The sequence below is a fragment of the Homarus americanus genome, unplaced genomic scaffold (genome assembly GCF_018991925.1).
Source record: "Homarus americanus isolate GMGI-L3 unplaced genomic scaffold, GMGI_Hamer_2.0 scaffold60559, whole genome shotgun sequence".
Taxonomy (NCBI): Eukaryota; Metazoa; Arthropoda; class Malacostraca; order Decapoda; family Nephropidae; genus Homarus; species Homarus americanus.
The window spans coordinates 582,909-607,608 of NW_024752976.1; the positions used below are offsets into that span (position 1 = coordinate 582,909).

General features: G+C 44.5%; 1 protein-coding gene across 7 annotated transcripts in view; it reads left to right on the forward strand.

The window, feature by feature from the left end:
• The first annotated feature begins 8,672 nt into the window (after nt 1-8,672).
• LOC121855229 (low density lipoprotein receptor adapter protein 1-B-like) overlaps nt 8,673-24,700 on the forward strand; it is a 32,499-nt gene continuing 16,471 nt past the window's right edge. For all 7 annotated transcript variants that reach the window (XM_042350099.1, XM_042350100.1, XM_042350101.1 and 4 more), the window contains exons 1-2: nt 8,673-8,926; nt 20,139-20,394. In XM_042350099.1, coding sequence (XP_042206033.1) covers nt 8,878-8,926; nt 20,139-20,394 — 305 coding nt within the window. In that variant the 5' untranslated portion in view covers nt 8,673-8,877. The remainder of the gene's footprint in view (nt 8,927-20,138; nt 20,395-24,700) is intronic.

Here is a 24,700-nt window from a genome sequence, read left to right on the forward strand (position 1 = left end):
GCCACATGACAAGAGAGGGGTTTGGATGCCCTCATGGACGTGGACTGTGGCAAGGCAAGACTTGGGACCGAGCTGTAGTGTTGCCTTGAAGCAACCCAAAGGTGGAGACATCGGGGACCCGTCCGCTGTGAGCACGTCGTTCATGGCTGTGGGTGACAGGCTACTCCTGGGGATGTTGAGGGCGTCCAGGTGTGTTGGTCCAATCACCGTGATGTCCGCGCCCGTGTCAGGTATCATCAGGAGGTTGGAAGAGTTGGTACCGTAGGACAGACGAACATTGACGGGCTTGGGGGACCTGTCACTCGAGGTATCATCCACGCGTCGGCATCCTTTGTTATTCTTGGGAGACGGTGGTGTGGACGTTCTGTCGGGCTGTGAAGAGACGTTTTGACCTGGAGATGGAGGCTTCTTGGTGGACCTGCAACACTTGGCGAAGTGTCCTTGCTTGTTGCAAGCGTTGCATGAGACCTTGTTGGCAGGACATCGAGGTGTGCGGGGCCAATGGCCTTGAAACCCACAGTTTCGACATGTACTATCAGCCGCAGGGCACTTTCCTGGACCATGCTGGCGCTGACAGTTTCTGCAGGATTCGGGAGAAGAAACTGGTGACTGTGACGGGGGCTGTGGAGAGGACGCCGTCTGCATCTGGCGTTGATTCCTCTTGTAGGTGGAGACGGCGTGGACTTGAGATGGCGATGAGTGTATAGCTGAGGCAGCCTCTCTTGTGGCCTCATACGACCTGCAACAGGTGACGAAGTCGGTGAGGGAAGAGGCGGCGTCGAGGGTGAGGAGTTTCTGGAGCAGGTCCTCGTCACGTACACCCATCAGCAAGATCATCTTGAGCTGGATCTCAGCACAGGTTACAGGATCGCCTGTACATAGGTCCACCTCGGTTGCTAGGTCCTTAAGTCGTGCATAGAAGTCTGAGAATGATTCCCCAGAAGCTTGTTTGCAGGATAGCAGTTCCCTACGACGCAAAGCTTCATTGCGGAGGCCACGGAAATGACTCTGCAAGGCGTTTAAAACCTCTGTCACTGACCTGGGGGAGTCAGGGGGGATGGCTAGCGTGTGCTCTAGGAGGCGTTGAACATCGAGGGAAATGCACGATCTTAATTGGATGAGTTGTTTATGAGGGGGCATTCGGTAGAGGTCAGACATAACAGCAAAGTCTTCGAAACGACGTCGCCATTGACGGTATACTTGATATGTTGCATCAGATTGAAGAGGTGGGGGACTGGGAACTGAAGACTTGCTGTGCAGGGGTGTACTCGAGACGGCAGGCGGTGGAGGAGGCACGGAGAGGTCGACGAGAGTTGAGACTGGAACGGGTGGTTGAGAAGACACTGAGGCATACCTAGGGGAGATAGGTGACGTGTGAGGAGGCGTTGTCTGAAGGATAGATGAAGAGGCTGAAGCTGGCGAGTTGGTTGTGGCAGCTGGTGAAGTCGTCCTCGTTGCCAGCAATTCCAATAGGTCCAGGAATTTGCGGTTATCAGCTTGGTGTTGTTGTTGAAGTTGAAGGCGGTAAGCTGATTCCTCTGACTGTCTTGACAATTCCTCTTGACGTCGTTTTTCCTCCTCTAATTGACGTCTTTGGGCTTCCTTCTCTTGAGAAACTTGTAGGAAGTGGATTAACTGACGTATATCCTGGCTCCCATCCTTTGAATTTGGCGCGCCCGGCGTGTGAGGCGTGAGGGGGGGTGGGAGGGTCTGTGAGGCGTCGTCTTCCTCATAATCCTCATATAAATTTCCCAGCAAATCGTCGTGGTCAGACATCTCGTGCTTGGTATTGTTGCGATGGGAAGGACAAGGAGAATAAGGTGAAGTGCTATATTTTCGCCAATGGATTTGCTTAAGTGCAGGAACTGGCTGGCAAGTAAAAGAGTACTGACTGTAATATTTGTGAAGTGAGAGGAGGCGGCTAGCGGCGGTGTATTCCTCCGCGCGCCCGGGCGAGATGCTGGTTCAGTGGGAGGGGACGCGGGCAGTGGCTTGCGAGCCTCCGTGGATGGGGGGTGTATGCCGGAAGTGCTGTCTTGGAAACTGGGCTGAAGGCGTGTCTGCTACCTGTAGGGCCGCAAAGAGACATGAAAGGCACTGCACTTCACTTAGGGCACTTCACAAGGTCACAAAGCACTTTAAATCCAGGGGCACTGTGGAGTATATCTTCTGGGCGGGAAACAGACGAGGCCGGAAACAGACGGGGCCGGCTCTTGAGGCTTGTAAACTGTCGTGTTGGAGCTACTCAAACTGCGCCATGTGGTGTGGTGGATGTAATCCTAGACAAGGTTCTTGAAACTCCAGGGCACGAGCAGTAGGTATATTCAATAAGTGGTACAAGGCTGGGCGTGATAGCCAACCGATACAGGAGCGATTACTAGGGACCCCGGACCGTAGGTAGGCCGAGGCCGATCTGAGGGAAATTAGCTAGCCAGGCAAGGGGAGTTGCTAGACATTCCTAGGACAATAAATGAGGTCTTCTAATTACTCGGCTAGCGCGGTACAGACATAGTACATCGGGACATAGTAAATGAACATAGGCATTAGACATAAGCATGGACATCAGACATGCTATAATAATATGTAGTAATACAGACATGTGAATAAATGGTACAATGAATGGTAACAAGAGTCCTGGTGTCAGGCGTGTTCACATATCTTGGTATGTACATATCTATACATTTACTATATTTTTAACTGGATATCTTAATGGAAGTTCATGGGGTTCAAGGTTTAATTTTTTTGATATTTGAGAGAAATATTAATTTTCGTCTATGTGAGTTGAAGCGCAACACAACACGACACAGTACTGCTAATAACGCTCAACACTGCACTATCGAACCATCGCCTGAATACTGCAGGTCCCACGACCACTTGTGCCACGACCACTAGTGCCACGACCACTTGTGCCACGACCACTAGTGCCATAACCACTAGTGCCACGACCACTAGTGCCATAACCACTAGTGCCACGACCACTAGTGCCACGACCACTAGTGCCATAACCACTAGTGCCATAACCACTAGTGCCATAACCACTAGTGCCACGACCACTGGTGCCACGACCACTAGTGCCACGACCACTTGTGCCACGACCACTGGTGCCACGACCACTTGTGCCACGACCACTGGTGCCACGACCATTAATGAGAATACTACACTGTATCACATTATTTGAGAAAGATGGTTGAACCATTTGAGGCTCTCAGCTCGAGTTAAATTGTGTTACATCCACGATATCAAAAACACCATAAATTTTCCTGGGAAAAATCATAAATGACGAATAATTAGCGCTGCAAAATGATTTTAAATTTTTCCAGGGTTGTTACGGCAAATAATTAGTCAAATTTCTAAATTCTGACGACTGAGTGTTCGTCTGCAGGTTCAGGAGTTCTCATACTGACGCTTTCAACAAAATCGGTGAATCAAGATTACGGCTGAATCAGCAAACCCTTATTTTTCATACTCTTCGCCACTGATCGTCTCGTTAGCTTGATTGCTTGATTCACCTTCTCACAATGGCCCGAGAACTTCAGTTCGTCGTCAACATACACACGCAAGTCCTTTTAACTTTTAGTCTACGGTAATGCTGTTACCTTGTCCCGTTGGTACGGCCTATAGATGCATCTTCTTACACTTCGTGACATTGTATCTCAGCAGCCATTTCTTCGACCACTTTTGAAGCTCACAGAGATTTTTCTGTGGCTCTTCATAGTCTGTTTGGTTCTTAATTCCCTGGATAACTTGGTATTATCCACAAACATTTGTATGTAGGAGTGTATAGCTTCCGGCATGTAATTTATGAAACAACAATCAATGTCAATGTTTTAACAATATTAATGAACAAATGTAAACATAAACTTAATTATCTTACTGCAGCTTGAGATCTTAGAGCTTTGATACATAGATATTTATTAAGTAAAATACAAGTTGACTTTGGATTAACTTAGTACATAAATAGTCGACCCTGCAACACTACAGTAGATCAACACAACAATCCAACACCCAGACCCTGCAACACTAGATCAACATAGCAATCCAACACCCAGACCTTGCAACACTAGATCAACATAACAATCCAACACCCAGACCCTGCAACACTAGATCAACACAACAATCCAACACCCAGACCTTGCAACACTACAGTAGATCAACACAACAATCCAACACACAGACCCTGCAACACTAGATCAACACAACAGTCCAACACCCAGACCCTGCAACACTACAGTAGATCAACACAACAATCCAACACCCAGACCCTGCAACACTAGATCAACACAACAATCCAACACCCAGACATTGCAACACTACAGTAGATCAACACAACAATCCAACACCCAGACCCTGCAACACTAGATCAACACAACAGTCCAACACCCAGACCCTGCAACACTACAGTAGATCAACACAACAATCCAACACCCAGACCCTGCAACACTAGATCAACACAACAATCCAACACCCAGACATTGCAACACTACAGTAGATCAACACAACAATCCAACACCCAGACCCTGCAACACTAGATCAACACAACAGTCCAACACCCAGACCCTGCAACACTAGATCAACATAACAATCCAACACCCAGACCCTGCAACACTAGATCAACATAACAATCCAACACCCAGACCTTGCAACACTAGATCAACACAACAATCCAACACCCAGACCCTGCAACACTAGATCAACACAACAGTCCAACACCCAGACCTTGCAACACTAGATCAAAACAACAATCCAATACCCAGACCCTGCAACACTAGAGCAACATAACAATCCAACATTCAGACCTTGCAACACTAGATCAACATAACAATCCAACATTCAGACCTTGCAACACTAGATCAACATAACAATCCAACATTCAGACCTTGCAACACTAGATCAACATAACAATCCAACATTCAGACCCTCAGCTGTGTCAAAAGTGATAACCAATCATTACTCCCTCTTCCACTCCAGTCTCCCTTCCCTCCCTCACTTCTCTTCTTCTTTCCCTTCCCTCCTTGCTTCTTTCCATTCCCTCCTTCCTTATCCTCCCTCACTTCTCTCCCTCTTTATCCTATCCCCTTCTCGCTTTCCTTAAACTCACTTACTTCCCTCCCTTCCTCCCTTCTCTCCCTCCTTAACAACCCTCACTTCTATCCTTCCTCCCTTCCTTTCTTTCCCTACTCCTTCCCTTGCCTTACGCCTTCCCTCCCCCATAAACCCCTAATAGAATAGACGGTAATGTCAGAGTTTGCCATATGCGTTAATACATTTTTTAATATTTAAAATTTGTTCAGTTTTCTTTCGTAAATTTAATGGTGGACTTTAATATTTTCTGTAAATGACGTAATATAAATATAGACAATGTAGGTTTACAGTTCAGCATGTATATAGACTAGACTTGGGCTGATAGACTGTTCCATAGGCCTACCTCCCTCTGTGAAGAAGTGTTTCCGTACGATCGTTCAGTATGATAACTTGAAGAGCTTGTAGTTGTCCCCTCGTGTTGGTGGTGCGTGACAATCCGTGACATTAACATAAGAAAATAAAGAGTCTGCAATAGGCCGGTTGGCCTGTGCATGGCAGCTCCTGTCGAGAGTTACTACCACTCTCTATCATCCATGAATCTATCTAGCCTCCTTTTGAAACTTTCCAGAGTTCCAGCACTTACTACAAAGTTGCTAAGCTTGTTCCACTCGTCCACCACCCTATTTGTGGACCAGTTTCTTCCTATCTCCCTCCTAAACCTAAACTTATCCAACTTAAATCCGTTGCTCCGAGTCCTATCCTGCTCGGATATTATAAGAACTTTATCTATATCCCCTTTATTGATTCCTTTCACCCACTTAAATACTTCTATCATATCTCCCTGCACTCTTCGTCTTTCTACGGAATGCAAGTTAAATTTCTTTAACCTATCCTGATATGGAAGGTTTCTAAGTCCCGGAATCATTTTTGTCATTCATCGCTGCACCGACTCTAGTGAATTTATATCCATTCTATAATAGGGGCACCAGAACTGAATCGCATAATCGAGGTGCGGCCTGACTAGCGCAAGATATAGTTGCAATAAGACCTCTGCACTCTTGTTACTTACACTTCTAGATATATAACCCAATACTCTGTTTGCCTTATTTCGAACATTAACGCACTGTTTTCTAGGCCGTAGATCCGGGCTTACAAGTACCCCTAGGTCTCTTTCACAAGTCGACTTCTCTAGGTTGATGTTGTTAAGGCTGTATACATTATAAGTATTTGTTCTTCCAATATTAAGTACGCTGCACTTGCTGGTGTTGAATTTCATTTGCCATTTTTCAGACCACCCCTGCAGTTTATTTAGGTCCTCCTGTAATGCATTTGCATCCTGCCCTGAATTGATCTGCAACCTATTTTGGTGTCATCCGCAAACTTGCTTATGTCACTGCTGATCCCAGTATCTAGATCGTGTATGTAGATTATGAACAAGAGTGGGCCTAGTACTGACCCCTGGGGAACCCCACTGGTTACACGGCCCCACTCAGATTTAACACCACCTACGCTGAGACTGGGGTGGGGATGACTTATGTCACTTCATCCCTTTGAGATGTATTAATGTTTTTTGTATCTCAATAAACGTATCAATCAAATCTACGCTGACCCTCTGCGTTCTATCGGTGAGCCATGATTTTATCCAATTTAAAACTTTCCCCTCGATGCCATGAGCCTTAATATTTCTCAGAAGCCACTGATGAGGTACTCTGTCAAATGCTTTGCTAAAGTCTTAGTAAATAACATCGTAAATTTCGTCATTATCTACTACTTCGAAGACTTTCCTAAAAAACGTCAGCAGATTTGTTAGACAAGATTTTCCCTTTGTAAACCCATGTTGAGAGTCGTAGATTAATTTGCTTTTCTCTAGATACGATCGGATGCTATTTGCTATAATTGATTCAAGAAATTTCCCCATTACTGACGTCAAACTGATCGGCCGGTAATTTGACGCTGATGCTGTCTCCCTTTTTGAATATGGGTACTACATTTGCCTGTTTCCACAAGTCTGGCACAACTCCCGTGTCTAATGATTTTGTAAATAAATTTACCTTAGAGGTGCATCCTCTTACACTTCGTGATACTGAATCTTAACAGCCATTCCTTTGACTATTCCTGAAGCTGATAATTTGTTTCCAAGGAATGTGGCCAGCTGCTACAAGGAGCGTGGCCAGTTACTGAAAGGGGTATGGCCAACTTCTGAAACGGGTGTGGCCTAGGGTGGCCATTTCCAAATTTCCAAAAAAGGACATTTTTTAAAATTTTACGACACTTATTTTTAACCTAAATTAAACATGTTTAATGATGAGTTGAAATATAACAAGTTGTATAAAATATACAAAATATACTTAGAAATGATGATTTGTCAAATATCACTATAATGTAAAGAAGGCTATTTTGTGGTTTTTCTACAATTAATTGTTTTTAAAACGCATTGTATATATGTTACATACATGATACATGCATTCATACAGTACAGTATAAATAAGGAACTGAAAGAAATGAATATTAATTTTTACTCCTGCTGGAACAACATACTGTATGCTAACCAAATTAACTTACTTCACAAACTAAAGGAAGTAGCCTATTTACCAATGTGGCCTTCAGTTCCCACTGTTTTAGTATACGTAAGGTAATTTATATAATTCTTTTTAGACAGGCCCAAAAGAGAAGGACAAATTAAGGTCCTGCTTGAAGTGACGCAGGACAGAGGACAGAGTGCTCAAAAGCAGGGCTGTCCTGCCTAAAGCACGACGTCTGGTCAGCCTAGTGTGGCCAGCTACTGGGAGGGGTGGATGTGGCCAGCTCCTGAAAGGGATGGGTGTGGCCAGCTGCTGAAAGCGATGTGGCCAGTTGCTTAAAGGGTTGTGGCCACCTACTGAAAGGGTTGTGGCCGCCTGCTGAAAGGGGTATGTATGGTCCAGCAATTGAAAACGGTAATATAATGTATTTCTTATCGCCTTCTGGTAACAATATACTGTACAGTACAAACACACAAGACACTTTATTAATGGCACTATTTTATGTTCGTCACAAGAAATACAAATAATATAAAAAAATCATTTTTTTTTTTACATTTAAGTTCTGTTAATTTATATAAAAAATAATTCGTTTAATTTCTTATGTAAATCCTCAAATATTATACGAGATATTTAGCGCTGTTCGCGAACACAACAACCTTAACTACTCATGTGTCAGTTGGTGGTTCCTTTCACCTCACACATGTTTAGGAATAGGCCAGCATTTTAAAGGTGTTACCTGAAGGTTTAAAACTGTGTTTTGATTGGTTTAAAGATCAGCGCGCATGCTTACTGGCGTCCTATCGGCATCGACCAGTTGGGGATGATGTTGCCATATAATAGTATTAAGATATATTTAAGTTGGGTTTTAGACATCTGTGAGTTATTCTATTGTGGTGGGTAGCATTTTATATTGTTATTATGTCGTATATCAAGTTTTTATTATAAATAAATAAATAAATATATATATATATATATATATATATATATATATATATATATATATATATATATATATATATATATATATATATGACTGTTGTTTTGGGGTTTTAAAGCGATTTTTGTGTACGGTTGGTAAAAGACTAATAGGTAACTGTGGCAACGTTTGGCCGGCCGTCAAGTGAGTGAGGCAGACTCAGAGCTCAGTCAACCCTCACCGTGTGTACTGGTAATCTGCGTTGTTGTGTGACGCGGCAACACTTGTGGATGTAGCAAGAATTATTATATTACCCGAGTTATTTTATTATAAGGTGTTGGTCGTGTGCGTATAGCTTGCCGCCATATTGACCACAGGAGTGTATCTGGCCAGTAACCAGCGGAGGTGGAAGTAACCATGTCTTCACTGCTCCGAGCTCTCTTCAACGGAACTAGCAAACACAAGAGTGAGTATTTAACTCGAAAAACTGTTTATTAAGACCGTAGGTAAAGATTCACTTTTAATAATAAATCAGTTTTACAATTGTTTTCCGTAAATACAGAAAATTAAAGCCCTTTTCCATTTAAATCTTAGAATTTTTGTCCAGGTAACAAAAATACTCGTATGGTGATTATTTTTAAGTAGACTTTATTTTCTCCGTTATTGTTTGGAAGAACTTTGGTAAAGGTGTAGAAAACGGTTAACAAAGCTGGCGTCCTGCACAATGTTTTAATGCTTAATGATTGTCCAGTGTTTTTATTTAAATGCTGTCTTAACTTGAAGATTAATACTCTTCATAATATCTTGATGGGACCACCTGAAGAATCCCCACCCCCAGCTTATTTCACCAAAATATTAAACCCAACAACGCTAACCTAACCCACCCTAACTTAACCCCATCCCACTCAAAGTGTGTTAGGGTGGTTAATCTTAGGTGAAATAAGTTGGGGTGGTGATTCTTCCGGTGATTCCTTCAAAATTATCCACATTTTAAGGCAAACAATTCCGTCGACAAATTCTCGTTAGATCAAGATTTTAAATTAAATTCTATTTCAGGATTTAAATTCGTTTAAAATTAAAAAAAACCAAACAAATGGGACCCGGAAGTGATAGGTATCGGTTCCTGGTTAATCGGATATGAAGTACGATAATGGTTATCGGCACGTGGTTAATTGGGCAGGAAATAGTAATTGGTTATCGGCACGTGGTTAATCGGACAGGGAATAGTAATTGGTTATCGGCACGTGGTAATCGGATAGGAATACAGAAATTCGTTATCGGGATTTGGTTAGTCGGACAGGGAATAATAATGAGTTATTGGGTTGTGGTTAATCGGCCATCATCCGGTTATTAAGAACCTACTTGTGTTATCGGGACGGCAGATACGATAAGATTATTATTGGTATGTTTATCGTGACGTAACGCTCTCTCTCATCCACCCACCTACCTACCTACCTACCTACCTACCTACCTGCCTTCCTTCTCTTTCACTCAAACCATCTGTACTATCCCTTCCACGCTCTCCTCACACACACACACAAACACACACTCTCCTCCCTTACACACACACACTCTCCTCCCTTACACACACACACACACTCCTCCCTTACACACCCACACTCCTCCCTTACACCCCACACATCCTCCTACACACCCACACCTCCTCCCACACACACCCACACCTCCACACCCACACACACCTCCCTTACACACACACGCCTCCCTTACACACACACACACTCCTCCCACACACACACACACCTCCCACACACACACACACACATACACACACACACACACACACACACACACACCCACACACACACACACACACACACACACACACACACACACACACACACCTTACACACACACACACACACACACGCCCTTACACACACACATATACACACACACACACACACACACACGCGCTCCTTACACACACACACACACACACACACACACACACACACACACGCGCCTCCCACACACACACACACACACACACACGCCACACACACACACACACGCGCCTCACACACACACACACACACACACCTCACACACACACACACACACACCCTTACACACACACACACACACTCACTCACTCACTCACCACACACACACACTCCTCACTCACTCACTCCTCCCACTCACTCACTCACTCACACACACACACACACACCACACACTCACACACACACACACACTCCTCACCACACACACACACACACACATACCACCACACACACACACATACTCACTCCTCCTCCTCACCACCCCACACACACCCACACACACACACTCCTCCCCACCTCCCTTACACACAAACACACACTCCTCACACCCACACTCCCCCCACACTCTCACGCCTCCCAGCTTCTGTACCCCCCCCTCCCCGTCACCTACCCTCTTTTCCTTTCTCTTTTTCGAAACATTTGAGCCCTCCCCCCCCTCCGTCTCCCTAACCTAACACCTAATACCAGTAACCTAACCTAACTCAACCTAACCTTTTATTTTCTTTTTATGAAGGGTGGACTAAGCCGAAGGAGGGGGACTAATCTTCATGTGACGCCTAAACACCTTGTTCTTTGTCAATACTCTTGAACACTTCACTTGTTCTTTTGTTTGTTTGTTTTGTGAGACTGAAGACGTGAGTGACTGTTTTAAAAAGTTGAAATGTTAAGCGCTTGATCTTAGAACCCTAGGTGGTGGTTAGGGCCGCTAATGGGATTGCCTGAAGATTAGCCACCCTCAAGTTATTTTGTCTCGAGATTAACCACCCTAACGCTAGCCTAAATTAACCTCACCTCGCCTTAACCCCCTCACAGGTAGTCTTAAGTTGTTTATTCTTCAGGTTAATTAAGCTGTGGGTTAAGCTTCAGTGGCTGGTCATATGTATTGCATCCAACGCGAACTCCACTTAACCTAGTGTGTGCGCCTGTGTAGTGTACGTGGGTTGGTGTATTGTGTGTTTGTTTACAAGTTTGGTGGAGGTTAACAACAGTGAATGAACGTGACTAGTAGTAGACGAGGGAGACTCAGGGCCGTGTGTGAGGTAAGTCAGCAGCTGATCACGTGAACAGTTTCTCCTTCCCTCCTCCCCCCACCATTTCTCTCACCTCTACCCAGTTCTCCGCCTGTGTACCTTACCCACCTCCCCCACGTCATACTCTTGATTACAAATGTGTGTGTCAGTCAGTCAGTCAGTCAGTCATCCCATTTTATTTCACCAGATTTAGAATCCTAATTTAATTTAAACCTAGCTTAAACCAAACTTAAACTCCAGGCAGCGTTAGGGTGTTTAATGATCAGGTGAAATAAGCCGGACCGCGAACAATATCATTCGGTCATAACTTGTCAATACAAATTACATGTCAATGAATCAATTCCTTAACACATGCTATAAAGTTTTAACATTATTATTGTAGACACAGTAATCATAGCAAGACACAGAACAGAACCACATTTAGCTATTCATCAAATTATAACACCTATAATGTTGTCTTGACTTATATTAAAGAATGTGTAATTATAAGATAAGTAATTCTCATATATGTTAATTATTTGGTACATCACAATCACACTAACGTGTTACGGGTCTAAGGCCAACAGAGGTTTAGATGTTCACGGTATGTCTGTAAGAGGTGGTCTGAGTACATGCAAGTCCAGACGGTCGTCGCCATCCGCAGAATTGTGTATTCAGCAGAACACCAGGATCGCTCAACTGTAAACGCCCTCCCAGCTCGCTTCACTCCCCTCCTAATATCTTCACCACTCTCGTAACTAAATTATATCTAACAATTTATTAACACTCCACGCCGTTTCCCGTGGGCGGTAACACACACACACACACACACACCAGACACACAGATGAGAGGTTAAATGTAGGTTCGATTAGGGTTGGGTTAAACAGGGTTATAATAAGTTGTCTGGTTTAGGTCAAGTTAATTTAGCTTAGATTAGTGGATGGATGGAACAAGGTGCCAAACATCATCATTAACTCGAATACGCTGAATAGCTTCAAACATAGGTTGGATGGATATATGAGCAATAGGGGTTGGGTGTAAACGGGACTGCCCAGTATGGGTCAATAGGCCCGCTGCAGTTTCCTCCATTCTTATGTTCTTATGTTACGGTGTAGAGCAGACGAACATGGGTTAGTTTTACTTGATTAGTGTAGGTTAGGTTAAGATTGTTAGTTTAGGCACACGAGTCTTAATGTAATCCAATATTCTTAGTGATTGAGACGACAGATTAGCTGATCCCTGAACTGTAAACATAAGAGATTGGGCGAGTTGTGACGGTGTTGTTGGCTTCAATATACTGATACTGTAGTACTGTCAGTGTTATCCGACACGGGGGTGATAGATAACAAGTTGTGTAGCATGTATAGTTTATTGTTGTGGTGTAGTGTAGTGTTATCCGAGTCACGTACTGCTTCTTGGGTCATCTGAAGATTAGCCCCCCCCCCCTCAATGTTTAGTTTACCATGATTAGCTTGACCTCTTTTCGTATCACATGGAGATTAGACTTCCCAGTTTACTTAACCATATTAACCTAACCACTCTTCTCGGATGTGCTTTGTGTGTGTGTCTGTCTATAATTGTGTGGCATCCTCGCCTCGCAAGCGAACGGACCTGAGTTCGATCCCCGGGCAGGGTGAAACTATGGGCAAGTTTCTTTGCGCCATTTGCATCTGTCTGCCTGGATGTTAATCGATTTGCGGATCGTATTCCGGGGTAATGGTTAGCCAATGCAGTTGGCGAGTTGTCCGGTCTTCTCGGACTATTCCTCGACACTGGGTCATGCATCTCGTTAACTCAGGGTGTGGTTGTTGTGTTGGCGACAGCTTTTACTCCTTAAACAAATTCACGCCTTGGGCCAGCCATCCTCGTCACACGAGAGGCAACCATTAATTGTGAAGGTATGATCTGTAATTCGCCTTGCCAATACAAGAGATGGGGGGGCAGGTGGGTGTTTTGACGACAAAAAAAAAAGCTGTGGAGTCCTCTTACACGCACACAAGCTTGACCACAGCTAACTCACTTAACCCCGTCTACCTTAATCTAACCTAATCGAGGTCACCTTCACCCAACCTAACCTATCCCAACCCAATGTCACCCAACCCACCCTAACCTAACCTCCATCACCACCACCAGATTTAACTTAGCCCTGGGCCCTCTGTATCACAAGCCACAGCTACTCTCGCCAGGTGACGTGTGACACGCTGGCCGGACCTGAACTTTACCCCGGCTGGAATATTTTATGAAGATGATCAACTGGGTGTGGGAGTCTAGCGCTAGTCTACTGTACGTAGTAAAACAATCGTCACTAATCAAATGGCCTTAATTGCTTGTTTGTTTGGGTGCTTGGTGTTTGTGTTTCGTTTCGATTCTGCATTTGTAAGTTTCTGTTCAGCTGTTTGGTCAAAAATTGACTCTCTCCTATTAGTCTGTATGTTTTAGCCCCTCTGAATGATAAATAAATTAGAATGGCCTTGTTGATTATGTTAAAGTGCGTGTGTGGGTAGTTACAAGCATTGGTGGACGTGGGTGGGTGGGTGCGTGCGTGCGTCCGCGTGTCTTGGGAAAGCATTAAGTGACCAACTAATACCTAACAGTTGCTTTAGTTATAACATGATCGTGTACAGTAAATAACATCCTAGACTGTTATAATCACAACTCAAAACAATAACTGGCAGTTTTTCCCCTAGACCAGTTATGGGACAAATAAAACTGACCGAGATTCTACGTAACGCGGAAATGTAACACAGGATCGAAGCATTATATATGACCCGAAATTAATATTACTCCAAGATCTAAAAACTTGTATGAACCGTAAAACTAAATGACTGATATTTAACTCGGGATCGAAAAACTAAGGACTCGGACGTGTTACCCAGAATCGAAAAGCTTTATAATGACCCGGAAGTATTAGCTACCCAGGATCGAAAAACAATCAGGAACCGTAAATATAACGCAAGGCTGTTAAATTTAGTGGACGAGGAGTATAAATTATCTGGACGCGTTACTCTTGGGGTCGTATGGTGGTCTAACCTTGTGTGGTGGTGAAGACTTAAACGTGGTGGACCAGGGCCCGTGTGTGTGTGTGTTGGCAGTGGTCTACCTTCCGGGGAGGGGGGGAATTGGGAGAAGCAGTGTCTTCCTTATTTCTTCCCCATCCCGTCTTCCTCACTTTCCCTTCATCCTCCTTCATCGTCACCATTGTTATGTGTACCTCCTCGTCACCATTGTTACCGGTGTACCTCCTCTTCACCATTCTCATTAACACCTGTGACCGTGACTGACCATCTCTGACCTCCAACAGTGGAAAAAAAAACACCACTTCCGCATCTCCCTTTCTCTCTAATTACACCGTAGAGTACGTGCGTGTTTGGGTCAGACGCCACAGAAGAGAGTAGCATCAGGCATCTTGGCTGCGGAAGTTCCAGGCAGTGTAGTTGGTCGATTAGTGACGTTTATACGAGGATGGCGCCACCATCTGTCGTCATACGGGCGCGAGTGTCCGTGTTGCTGCTCACACGGGCACCGCCATGATTAAAGCCGAGAATTGTACTGTACTTGTGGTTATGTAGGATCTCAGCCGTGTGGCACTGTCAGCATGTGTGGCACTGTCAGCATGTGTGGCACTGTCAGCAATGGGTCTGGAAACACGTATGGGTCTACCAACTTTACGAGTGCTTGTTGGGGAATGCTTGCCAACATTCACACAGTTAACAAGTACCAAGAACACCACATATCGTTGTTAGACCAGATGCTCACAAGACCTCCCCACACCAGCTGTTTAGGTGTTCAGGGACCAATGTCGCAGGATTAAGATCGCCTCAATATTAACCTAACTTAGCTAATATTACCTTATGACTAATATATTTAACTAGACCTTACTAACATATTTTAACCTAATCTTACCCAACCTAACCCCCCAGGTAGCGTTAGGGTGTATTAACAGGTAAAATAAGCTGGGGGTGTCCCATCGTCGTGACCCCAAAATAAGAATGACTCCCTGAGAGTAATATTCTCAATCTTTTCGTTAAGTTAGTACATTATAAAGGGCACATAACTATAGTGGAAAATAACAAGGTCTATATTGAACAACGAACTCTTGACCTAAAGCAATGTTTACAAAAAAGTCAATGTGACGTCAGTGTGAGTTGCCAACTACGTACTTGAATATAACAAGTTGGTCGCTGTGTTGTCATATTCGCGAGTAGCCAAGTAGCAAGTGCTGCTGCTTTTGTATGGGTTGTTATTCTTATATGGATGTTGTATGTGGTCTGTTTGTCTCTTGCCATGTGGGAGCACCGCCTGTATCCCATTACCATCTTGCTGGTGAGTTGCCAAGTACTGTATATTTCAAGTAAATAAAGTACAGTAGTAGATTTGAATGATATTTGTGTATTCATCTGCGTGTGTATGAATGAATGGTTGTGTTTGTATTGTTTGAACTGAGAAGTCCAAACGATAGGCGAGAGAAAGTATGAAAAAGAAGAGAAGAGAAGAGTAGGTGTAGGTTGACAAGACAAACTTAGAAAAGATAAATTCAATTCTCTCTCTCGCTCGCGTGCGCGGTAATCATGGTTAGTTGTCTTACTGCACCAGAATGTGTGCGATTGTGTGTGGGCTTGCTTGCGTGTTTGCGGGTGTGTGCATGAATGCCTGCCTGCTGAGTGTGTGTGTATGTATGTTAACTGGGTCGTGGGAGCGGGCACGTGGTGGTAGTGAGGTGTGCAGGTCTGGCCTTGATGCACCCGTCTGCTGGCTTCGTGTCACTGTTGAAGCTTACTCCACACTCACCTTCCTGCCACACCTCACCCAACTTGAATTCTAAGGTCAGTTTGTTAGTGGTGTTCCCAATATAGATCCTCAGCAAGTCTTAGGTTAGGTTAGGTCATCTTGGGTTAAGTTCGGTTAAAGGTTTAGATTACATTATGTAAAGGTTAGGTTAGGGTTGGTCATGTTAAGTTAGGTCAGGTCAGGTCAGGTCAGCCATTGCGATACAAATCACCAATTTGTATAATTTTATTTCCATGGCAACAAAAACCCAGCGGACCAGCCAAGTCTATTTTAAACTTGCGTGTCAGTTTATTCAGTGAGGCAGCATGAATTACAATATGCTGGTACAGGACCATACTTGTGTTGGTGTTAGTGGTGGTGAAGGTGTATGAACATTTACGAATATCATGCATTATCGATGTTTGTAAATATTTATACTGTGATGTATATCTATACCCTTCATAGCTTACTGGATACCGGTATACACACCCCCTCAACCCCCAAGCACAAACAGGACATCATCCAAGGACCAGATCACCATCTCGTAGGTAAATATTTTCCTAGTGATGTGTAACGTAAGAGGACTTCCTCTGGCTCCCTGAGTGAAACGAGGAGCCAGCTGTCAGGCCAGATGGTGACAACACTATACCTACGAGCCAGCTGTCAGGCCAGATGGTGACCACACTATACCTACGAGCCAGCTGTCAGGCCAGATGGTGACCACATTATACCTTCGAGCCAGCTGTCAGGCCAGATGGTGACCACACTATACCTACGAGCCAGCTGTCAGGCCAGATGGTGACCACACTATACCTACGAGCCAGCTGTCAGGCCAGATGGTGACCACACTATACCTACGAGCCAGCTGTCAGGCCAGATGGTGACCACATTATACCTACGAGCCAGCTGTCAGGCCGAGTGACCACACTATACCTACGAGCCAGCTGTCAGGCCAGATGGTGACCACACTATACCTACGAGCCAGCTGTCAGGCCAGATGGTGACCACACTATACCTACGAGCCAGCTGTCAGGCCAGATGGTGACCACACTATACCTACGAGCCAGCTGTCAGGCCAGATTGTGACCACACTATACCTACGAGCCAGCTGTCAAGCCAGATGGTAACCACATTACCTACAAGCTAGCTCTCAGGCCAGATGGTGACCACATTATACCTTCGAGCCAGCTGTCAGGCCAGATGGTGACCACACTATACCTACGAGCCAGCTGTCAGGCCAGATGGTGACCACACTATACCTACGAGCCAGCTGTCAGGCCAGATGGTGACCACACTACCTACAAGCTAGCTGTCGGGTACACTGGAATTTGAACTAACACACTTATACTCTCAGTCAGCTTGTATTACGTGTCTGTGGAGGTGTGGGTCTGTGTGTGTGTAGCAGACCTCAAACATTTTAACACGTCCGCGCACACGGGATCCAAGAATCCGTACTACTTCAAGGTCAACCTCCAAGGTGGTCCTTCAAGTACCTGACGTGTGTGTGTGAGAGGACGAGTTGTGTAACTTCTCGAGATTTAGGTTTTTTTAGATTGTCCCCGAGGGGGCTAGTTTATTGGGCACCCCTTACATCCTGTGCAACGTCTCGAGTCTCGCCAACAAGATGTCGAATATGGACCTTCTTAGTGACCCTTTTGTACCCTGTGAACCTGTAGTGGGTCTGTGGGTGGTGGTGTACGGGCTGGAGGAGTGGGTGGTGGTGTGGCGGAGTGGGTGGTGGTGTTACGGGGTGGAGTGGGTGGTGGTGTACGGGGTGGAGGAGTGGGTGGTGGTGTACGGGGTGGAGGAGTGGGTGGTGGTGTACGGGGTGGAGGAGTGGGTGGTGGTGTGCAGGGGTGGAGGAGTGGGTGGTGGTGTGGGGGTGGGTGGTGGTGGATGGGGTAGAGGTGGGTAGTGGTGTATGGGGTAGAGGAGTGGGTGGTGGTGGATGGGGTAGAGGTGGGGGTGGGTGGTGGTGTATGGGGTAGTGGAGTGGGTGGTGGTGTATGGGGTGAGGAGTGGGTGGTGGTGGATGGGGTAGAGGTGTGGTGGTGTGGGGTGGGTGGTGGTGGATGGGGTGGGAGTGGGTGGTGGTGTGGGGGGTGGTGGTGGATCGGGGAGTGGGTGGTGGTGTATGGGGTAGAGGTGGGTGGTGGTGTATGGGGTAGAGTGTGGGTGGTAGTGTATGGGGTGTAGGTAGTGGTGGTTGGCAGCTAGCTGGTGATGGAGGTTGGCAGCTAGCTGGTGATGGAGAGGAGGTTGCAGCTGGTGATGGAAGGAGGTTGGCAGCTAGCTGGTGATGGGAGAGGAGGTTGGCAGCTAGCTGGTGATGGAGAGGAGGTTGGCAGCTAGCTGGTGATGGAGAGGAGGTTGGCAGCTAGCTGGTGATGGAGAGGAGGTTGGCAGCTAGCTGGTGATGGAGAGGAGGTTGGCAGCTAGCTGGTGATGGAGAGGAGGTTGACAGCTAGCTGGTGATGGAGAGGAGGTTGGCAGCTAGCTGGTGATGGAGAGGAGGTTGGCAGCTAGCTGGTGATGGAGAGGATGGCCAGTAAGAGACTATGCTTAATATTTGGCACAAGTCCTACACATTCTTGGCCAGTACAATGACCAAGAAGTATTATGCATCAGGTGAGTCCTCCCAATAAGTACACGAGTACAGAGCTAATATTAGAACATAGCTGATTTGTACTGTGGTGTTAAATCTTGTTAAAAGATGTTTACATACTGTGTTGATAATGTACATTGTCTGTAAAGGTGTACTTATTGTGTGTAGAGATGTACATAGTGTGCAAAGGTATATATTCCCACGAATATTAGAAATGTAATATTAGGTGTTGAATATTGTTCACAACTGTACATTAACTCTTCTATGTGTGTTTAGAGGCGGCCAAGTAATGATGACTTGTTGCCAGACAGTTACCAGGCTGGTCCCCATGACGTACTTGTGTGTATGTTAGTACTGCCATAACGCGAAGAAAAAAAAATATTCATCTCAGGTTGCCAGTCCACCTTGATGCAGAACCTGCCACTCAAGGTCAGCTGTTTAAAGGACCAGCTGGGAGTTGCTAGGGAACTGACTGCCCAGGAGTTGCTAGGGTCAGAACCAGCTGCGTGATGGTCGTCACCAGCTGGTCACAGGAGGGTAATTGACGGGTTGTGGTAGTTCGGCCATTATGCCTTGTTACTTCCTGTGGTCGGTTAGTTGTACACACACCAAAAAGTATCTTGACGGGTCCGAGGAATATCAAAATGAACACTGCGGTAGGGTTGTCAAAATCCTTCTCCCTTCGTCAAATTGTTAACACAAAATCGTAAATATACTTTTTGGGTCGCCGTCTGGTTCCTCGGGAGATAAATATAGCTTGTAAGGGAAAATATAGGACTTCTTACATAATACTCCCTCCTCTCCCTCGCTCACCTCTCCCTCCTTCCGTCCCTCTCACCGTGGACCCCTCAAATATTCTTAAAGGCTTTAAGAATATTTAAGTGACCTTCCTGTGTGTGCTTGTTAGCGGGTTTGTGTGTGTGTATCAGTTTATCTAAGGCTTAAAATAACAGATATGTTCTCAAAGTTAAGAGAAATATTTTCCACTAAACGATGAAAAGGACTCGGGTGTTGCCCAGTTAACGCTTCGAGACAATGAAGATGGCGGAGAAACTATTTAGAGACTCACTACTATAAAATGTTGAAGTGAAATTTGTGGTCTGTCAACACTGAAATTTGGTCTTGGGTAAATTTTATTATTTTTTGAACTGAACATGTGGCAAGGAAGACTCGTAACATAAAACTCAGATGACACTAAGTAACACTCGTAGCTCACAAGTAACATTACTTGTAGTTTTCCTCATCTGTAACATCAAACCACATCTTTACAGAGTTGTCTGAGGAGTGGGCGACGATCCGTGAGCCAGTGGTGGAGGGGGTGACATTCTACTGCAAGTACCTGGGTTCGACGCTGGTGGATGATCCGAAGGGGGAAGCATCGACAGCGGAAGCGATCAAGCGCATCATTCACGCCGCTAAGCAGGTGGCCCGCAAGCCCGAGCGTGTCTCTCTTCATGTGTCTCTACAGGGCATCCGTATGTCCGACACTACCACCAACGACCTTCTCCTCCATACTTCTATATACAAGTGAGTTCCGTCCCCCTAATCTACCTCCTCCTAATTACCGGTACTCTACCTCGTCCTTCTTTCTCGACCCCCCTCTTACTCCACCTCCATCATTGATCTCATCCTCAGTAAAGAAAGGAGTTATCAATCATGTTCCCACTATCAACATTGTTAGTGCTAACGTGTATGATAGCTCAGCAGCGGCACTGTAAAACGTGGTAAACAGGTCAGCAGCAACACACTTACAACGTTTGATAACCTCTGCAAGATAACAAGTAGTGGGAGGGGTGCAGGAAGAGAGGGAGGTGAGCTCTGTGGTGACAACAAAAGAACGTCAGGGTTAACACGGCTCATAATAATTCACAAAGGTAACATTTAAATCGTCTTGGAACCGTATGTCCTGTGAGCTACCTGCTCACTCTCAAATAACAGCCCACCCGGGAGTGTGGATCCTGGAGATGGTGTTAGGTCAACGCACTCAATGCCAGCAGAAGCGTCATCATGATCAGGGGGGAGGGGGGTGTTAAACAGCAGTGGATCAGCCGCTTGGATCTTGACTTGCTTACAACTTGGGAGGCTGTGGCGTCATGTCCCAGTTGTCCGATTCCTCGACCGTGACTCTAGTGGTGATGGTGTTCGGCTTCGTTTCAGTAATCGGCATCAACTTATGTGGATTATGTATTTTGATCATTTTGGATTGGTGTGAGAGGACCGGCCAGAGTTCACCAGTGTGTGGGGAAGGTGGAACACGGGAAACTGAGATAGATATATATATATATATATATATATATATATATATATATATATATATATATATATATATATATATATATATATATATATATATATATGGGTTTAAACGCAAAGGTTTACTTTCCTTTAAGGACAATGTCTCAAAATCTGTATCAATATAATTATTTCTTTGAATCAAATTAATAAAGTAACTTGGTACTGAACAGTACACAGTAGATAGAACATGGCGCTATAACCCTAACACACACACACACACACACACACACACTTGACTTATGCGCTCTGTACGCAGTCAGCATAATGATCTAGTTCACTATAATGCGTAGTACAGTATTGTCAACAAATATTTAGTTGAAAGTTTAGTTTTTAATCAGTTTTTTGTTGTCTGTGAAATGAAGCTAAAATAGTGAGGCGTCATTGTCATCACCTATTAATATGCATTAGTGTCAGATTGGAAAAAAAAATTAAGTGTACCCTGAACACAGGAGAACTTGATAAAAAAAAATTCTATATTGTGAGTGTGTAGGGAGTGTTGGGTTGGCGCCACCACCAAGGGGCCTGTCTCGCTCACCTCGGGGAGGATCGGATATTGTTCTTGTCATCACTAGGAACTTACGGGTATCCTAATGTGTTCTATATTTGTTTACCTATTTCTGTAATATGCCTTTATGTACCCATAGGTGTATCTAAAGTAATTGAAGTTCCTCATAAAAATTAACAGGTACTTTGTGAGTTTAATTAAAAATTCTTGTATTATTTGTTAAGATTTAAAACAAGAAATATATGGCCGAAACGGACTGAGCTGAAGGTGATTTTTGATCGAAACTGATCAAATGCGAGAGAATTGTCGACTTTCGGACGAGCGTTGTTGTTGTTTTGATGTGATTGTTTCTCTTCAGTTATTGTAACGTTTTGTTCTGAAAAATTATCAAGTGCTGTACAGAATGTCTTTCAATTGGTTGATAGTCATCCATTATTGGTTCAGAACATTAGGGAATTAAGAGATTAGACCCAAGATGTGCTGTGAGGGTCTCTGCTGTCTCGGGGGAACAATTCAATACATTATTATTGTGTACATACTGTACTGTACAGCTGTGTCCAACCCGAGTGCAGGACAAAAGTCCCCCAGGAGAAATAATAAGAATTTTTAAAATAATTATTAAATTTTTTTACAGTTTATGAACACTTCTCTAACCTAACCTTCGGGAATTCTGTTATAGTTATAAAGAAGTATACAAGGAATGTTTATTAAATTTGCAAAGACGTATGTTTTGTCTACTGGGGTAAATTACTCCCTTGACATTCAGTGACCTCACTGGGCCCTAGGGTCACCTCCGTAAATACAGAATGAACATGAAGGTAAAATATGTCGTCTTTTTTTATTATTTATTTAATAATGTTCTATATCAAAATTGAAAGTTATAATATTCTAATTATTTAAATTGTAATAATTTCATGTTTAAATCTATATATTTTTAATATTTCTAATGACCCTCTCTTTAACATAAAAACAGGGGGCTTCTGTCCTATTTTGCACTTTTACTGAGGGGCTTTTGTACGGGCCCAGTCTAACCCAGATCTCTGCGAGACTTGAGCCGGACGTGGGTGGCCAGGTGGGGGCCCAGGCTTAATATTATACCACAACGTAAAGTAACGCTTGAAGAATGACTGTTGGGTATGTACACACGTGTTATTTCAATGAGAAGTGACAGAACAACGCGCATGAGTCCTAACACCCAGAACTTTGCGAACCAATTTGGGGGGTAAAATTGTGTTGTATTTTGTATGTAAGGCTAGGGTATGAATAAGTAATGCGTGGTTAATTTTCCTTCGCGCTCGCGCGCGCACACACACACACACACACACACACACACACACACACACACACGGAGTGAAATAAGGACAAGTCGTATGTGATACTTAAGGTTAAAGCGTATCTCGAGGCAACAACTAGAGTGATGGTTGTAGTTTGTTGTTATAACGTGTATTTGCTGGTGTAAGGTTTGTTCTGCCTTTGGTTGCTGTAAATATGAAGGATGGGGTTCAGCTCCGACGGGAAAAATCACAGTCCACGTGATGGTATATTGCCAGCAATTGGTCGTCTTGTACATTTTCTTAACAAGTCACTGGAATATCACTTGAAGAACCGGAGGCCGTCTGGAGGAGGAGGACCGGACGCCATCTGGAGGACAACGACCTTATCCATATGGAGGGGGACCTGCAGCCCTCGAGGAAGAACTGCGTCATACACACAAGACACTACTATGGCACGTAGTGAACACTCGACCATAATGTTGAAGCATCAGTTATAAAGTTACTGTTCCTGTTGTGCTGTGAATTTATCAGATAATTTGTTGTTTAATTTTATTTGCAAGGCATGTGTATACGGGGCTGCCATATCACTAGTCCCCAGCAACATAAATATCATAAAAGATTAATGTGTTAACTATGTTGAGTTTACAATGTGTTTTTACCAATATTGTAAAAGAATGACCTCAGAGCTCGGCAGTGGGGTTTCATAGCGCGCACTTAGCCAAGTGAAGCATTTGTAAACAAGATGAATTCTGGGTCAAGTAGTCTGATATCACCAACACATTGAGATGTCATGACAGATTTGGTTTACTGATAACTGTCTGTTGGCGGGTGACATGACTTAACTTCGCCATCAGAATATTGTATGGCTTTCTGGAACCTTGCAACACTCGACAAGGCTCGGCATTCATTAGAGTCTTCTGGGTTATCAGTATCATCGCTTTAGCTTTGTTTTATAATATCTGGTGGTGATAGCACTTATTTAGGGTTGATTTTGTCAGGGTAGAGAAAGACAAGGAACGGAAATAGAGGTGAAAATTAATGAAGTTTGTTTAGTAGCTGGCTTGGGCGGGTCTTGAGGGGTACATGATGCGTCATCTACCTCGGCCGCCCCCCCCAATCCTCCCTCCACACATCCACTCCTTCCCTCTTCCTCCTCCCTTCATACGTCTACTTCCTCTCTCCTTCCTTTGGTACGACTCTACGAGTTGGTGGGTGGTTGGGTGGGTATTTTTGGATGGTTAGGTCACTGAATGCGAGTTGCTTGGTGGACGAGTTTTAAGGGTGGGTATGTGTGTGTTTGTGGTGGGTGGATTAAGTATTAAGATTCTAGTCAGGTGTGTCGTTCAAGCCGCCCCAGCAGCACCAGGATGGGGGCAAGAGGAGGACTGTTCTTAGTGACCTTGGAGTCACGGCTACAAGATAGCTGGTTTGAGTAAACAAACAAGCCACACTTTTGACTTACGTTACACGACCGGTTACATAAGAACATAAGAATGGAGGAAACTGCAGCGGGCCTATTGGCCCATACTGGGCAGTCCCGTTTACACCCAACCCCTATTGCTCATATGAGCATCCAACCTATGTTTGAAGCAATTCAGCGTATTCGAGTTAATGATGATATTTGGTAACTTGTTCCATTCATCCACTACTGTTTCCAAACCAGTGTTTACCTATTTCACGCCTAAATCTAAATTTGTCTAATTTAAAACCATTGTTACGAGTTCGCTCCTGGTTGGACAATTTGAGTACCTTTGTAATG